The sequence below is a fragment of the Sinocyclocheilus rhinocerous genome, unplaced genomic scaffold, assembly GCF_001515625.1.
Source record: "Sinocyclocheilus rhinocerous isolate Xijiao unplaced genomic scaffold, SAMN03320098_v1.1 scaffold942, whole genome shotgun sequence".
Classification (NCBI taxonomy): Eukaryota; Metazoa; Chordata; class Actinopteri; order Cypriniformes; family Cyprinidae; genus Sinocyclocheilus; species Sinocyclocheilus rhinocerous.
In genome coordinates this window covers 878,528-881,791 of record NW_015627890.1, presented here as the reverse complement: position 1 = coordinate 881,791, position 3,264 = coordinate 878,528, and the positions used below count along the sequence as shown (strand labels likewise).

The following is a 3,264-nucleotide window of genomic DNA, read 5'->3' as shown; positions in this document are numbered from 1 at the left end:
TTTTTATAATCAAAAGCATCTCCAATACAATTTTTTTATAAAAAAAAAAAAAAAAAGTTTGGAATGTAAAACATGTGAAAACAATGTACATTGTGTCAAATGGACTAAATCAAGGTCCCCATAGTTTTTGCGAATGTTTGTGATAACTGGATAAGAATTTTAAAAACTATTTTACAGAGATTGCACTCACAAGATTTCATTCATGTGTTTTTCAGGCTTGGAAACCACAACTTAAACAAATCTTCCTATTCAAACTTTTCAAGAACACATGACTCTGTGAACTGTTTGAATGTATCAAGTTCATTGCAGAGTGTTACAGTGTAACTTTTTAACATTCCACACACACGCAAACTCAAAACATGTCTCAACAGAAACACTCAGTGCGTTCGAACGCCGCGGTCAGGTGCCTTTTGGCTCTTTTTAGACTGAACACCTCAGACACTTGCACACATTTGAAAAATACCCCAGTAAACATGATCTGAAACGTTGCAAGAACCTTAAACGCCGTCATTTACCTGCACAACTCTTCCTGTTTGAGGAATGAACTGAAGCTTCTTATGGTTTACTGCTCCATATAATGCACACACGCACGCATGTCCACGGCCTGTGTGTTTGTGTCTATTTCCTCGTGTGTTTCATGTTCTCCGGGCTCTGAGGGAGGGGCCTTAGCTGTGTTTCTGCAACATTTATCAGAGAGGAAACACAGGGTGAAAATGGTTATCGAGCCACAGAATCAAACTTTTCTGAGAAACACGATGGCATTTTACTCGCTCTTTAGGGTTTAGCTGTCATTTTGGATCCAGTTTTCTATATCCAGCTAAGAAAATCACGTCAACAAACGAAAGAAAAACACTAAATGTATAGTTTAACGCACTGTGCTGATGTTTAAGGTTCCTGCTGCCACCGTGTGGTGAATGTTGTAATGAGGATCGCTGTAGAACTGAAACAAGCAGGCTGCAGGCAGAATTGCGATTACTGTGACATGCAGTTAAAAACGGGCGTGGCAGACGGGACGTTATCTCTACTCAGGTAATAATAATAAAAATAATAAAAATAAAATAAAAAAGTAAAAACGAATACCCTACGTAACCTCTTTTCCTTAACTTTATATACAAAATAATAATAATTAAAAAAAATGTGGGGCAGTTGTGGCCTAATGGATATAGACAGAGTCGGACGTAACCCGAAGGTGGCGGGTTCGAGTCTCAGGTCTGGCAGGGATTGTAGGTGGGGGGAGTGAATATCCAGCACTCTCTCCACCCTCAATACCACGACTGAGGTGAGACCCTTGAGCAAGGCACCGGACCCCCAACTGCTCCACGGGCGCCCTGCCCACTGCTCCGGGTGTGTGCTCACGGTGCGCGTGTGTGTTTGTTCACTACTCACTGCTGTGTGTGTGTGCACTTGGATGGGTTAAATGCAGAGCGCAAATTCCAAGTATGGGACACCATACTTGGCCACATGTCACGTCCTTTCCTTTCCTTCCTTAGGCTGGATGGCAGACAGTGTCACGTGATACCTGTTACTTTTCACAGCGCAGGTCACGATGAGTTCATCAAATTTCATTTCATTTAATCAAATGCTGGGACGAATTTACATTTGCGTTTTTGTGTGAATCTTCTGAAAACTGGCGGGCGGCGTGATCTGCCACATCCATACAAGATCAGCAACTAATGAACTTTGGAAATAATTTGAATTTCTACGCATTTAGACCAATGGTCTGAAAGACATTTTTCTCTTTCCCTTTTCCTTATGAAAACAAAGAAAGAATATATCAATCTAAATCAGTGGTTCTCAACTGGTTTTGCTTCAGGACCCAAATCTTACATCTTACAGTAGTTTTAAAACTTGTTTCCTGAACCAAATTAACAAAATGTCCTTAAAATACAACTTTCAAATGCATTCAAATAGATCAAACACTGGGCCAAATTATTAGTAGCAATATAATCATGAATAAATTCGTTCTGAAATACATAAAGTATGTATATATGCACACTTTGACATCAACAACAAAAGGAAAACCCTTATTTATTTCTTTGTATTAAAGGGATAGTTCACCTTCAGTTGCTGGTCCCCATTGACTTGCATAGTGTTTTTTTTTTCCATACTATGGAAGTCAATGGGGACCAACAACTGAAGGTGAACTATCCCTTTAAGCATTGTTTTCCCTGCTCTCCACAACCCAAATATGACTTTTCTGCTGTTGTATTGCACTGAATGGATACAATCAAATGTTTATTTTCTTAAATAACAGTGCTGGATTAATGATCAATTTCCATTTGTTCCTCTGCATAATTTTATCACAGTGGCAAAGAATGTAACTAATTGGCTAAAACTCATATTCTGCAACTGTTATGATATCAACATTTGGAAATCATCCACTGGCATTTTCATGCACATGACATCCTGTCTATTACTGAAGAGAAAAATGTTAATCTTTAAACATGGAGCACGAGATGAAATATAAGAGCTGTCATGTGAGGACTGTACTTTACTCCTCTCATAGAGAAAACTACAGACTTCAACACTCATTCTGTGAGTATTTGGCTGGCTGATCTATACTTTATGTCATATATATATATGTCATATATCTGCATGGTTTTAAATGTATTTCATTCTTCAAATGACAGCAGTGAGAAATTCTCTAATTTGACACATACTATGAACTTTTGTACTCATTGGGGCTGCTGTACATAAATATATAATATGTCTTACTTTGGTCAAAGAATTTATGTAATTATGTAATAATATTTATTTAATTATTAATAATGCAATACTATTGGGAATAGCTGTCAAGGTTACTAAAAACACATTGTAGTTAATGAACATTTTCTTCTAGACGCCATGGAGTTGAGAATCAGTTCTCTGCTGGTTTTGATTGTCCTCTGGGATTCTCTGTGTGTCACTGGTTTCAAATCTAAAACTGCAGCACATGAGAGAAACTCTGAACAGTCGCGGGAGACTCTGATGGGTCAGACAAAGCATCTGCAGGTCAGGCCTGAAAACTCAGTTCACATTCATCCAGGACAAACGCTGACGCTTCAGTGCGGAGATGAAGGAGATGAAGGTGAGCGGCACACAAACATTCAAAAGTCTTATTACGTTTTCTTAATTATTAAATACACACAAATATTAATTTTTTAATATTTTAAACACATTTAGTGTTGACTGAATTCATCATGCTGTAAAAAATAATAATAATAAAACTGTAAAAATAATAATAATAATTTATGGGAAATTTGAGTTGATTAAAGACTTACAAAC

The 3,264-nt window shown here is 37.5% G+C and overlaps 1 protein-coding gene and 1 pseudogene across 1 annotated transcript in view; one reads left to right on the top strand and one right to left on the bottom strand.

Moving 5' to 3' along the window:
• Positions 1–884, bottom strand: part of LOC107735888 (calpain-5-like) — a 21,463-nt pseudogene extending 20,579 nt beyond the window's left edge.
• A 1,960-nt stretch (positions 885–2,844) lies between these two features.
• The window catches only part of LOC107735876 (uncharacterized), a 1,867-nt gene continuing 1,447 nt past the window's right edge, over positions 2,845–3,264 (top strand). The window contains exon 1 of the mRNA XM_016547437.1: positions 2,845–3,067. Within this exon, the coding sequence (XP_016402923.1) occupies positions 2,845–3,067 (223 nt within the window). The remainder of the gene's footprint in view (positions 3,068–3,264) is intronic.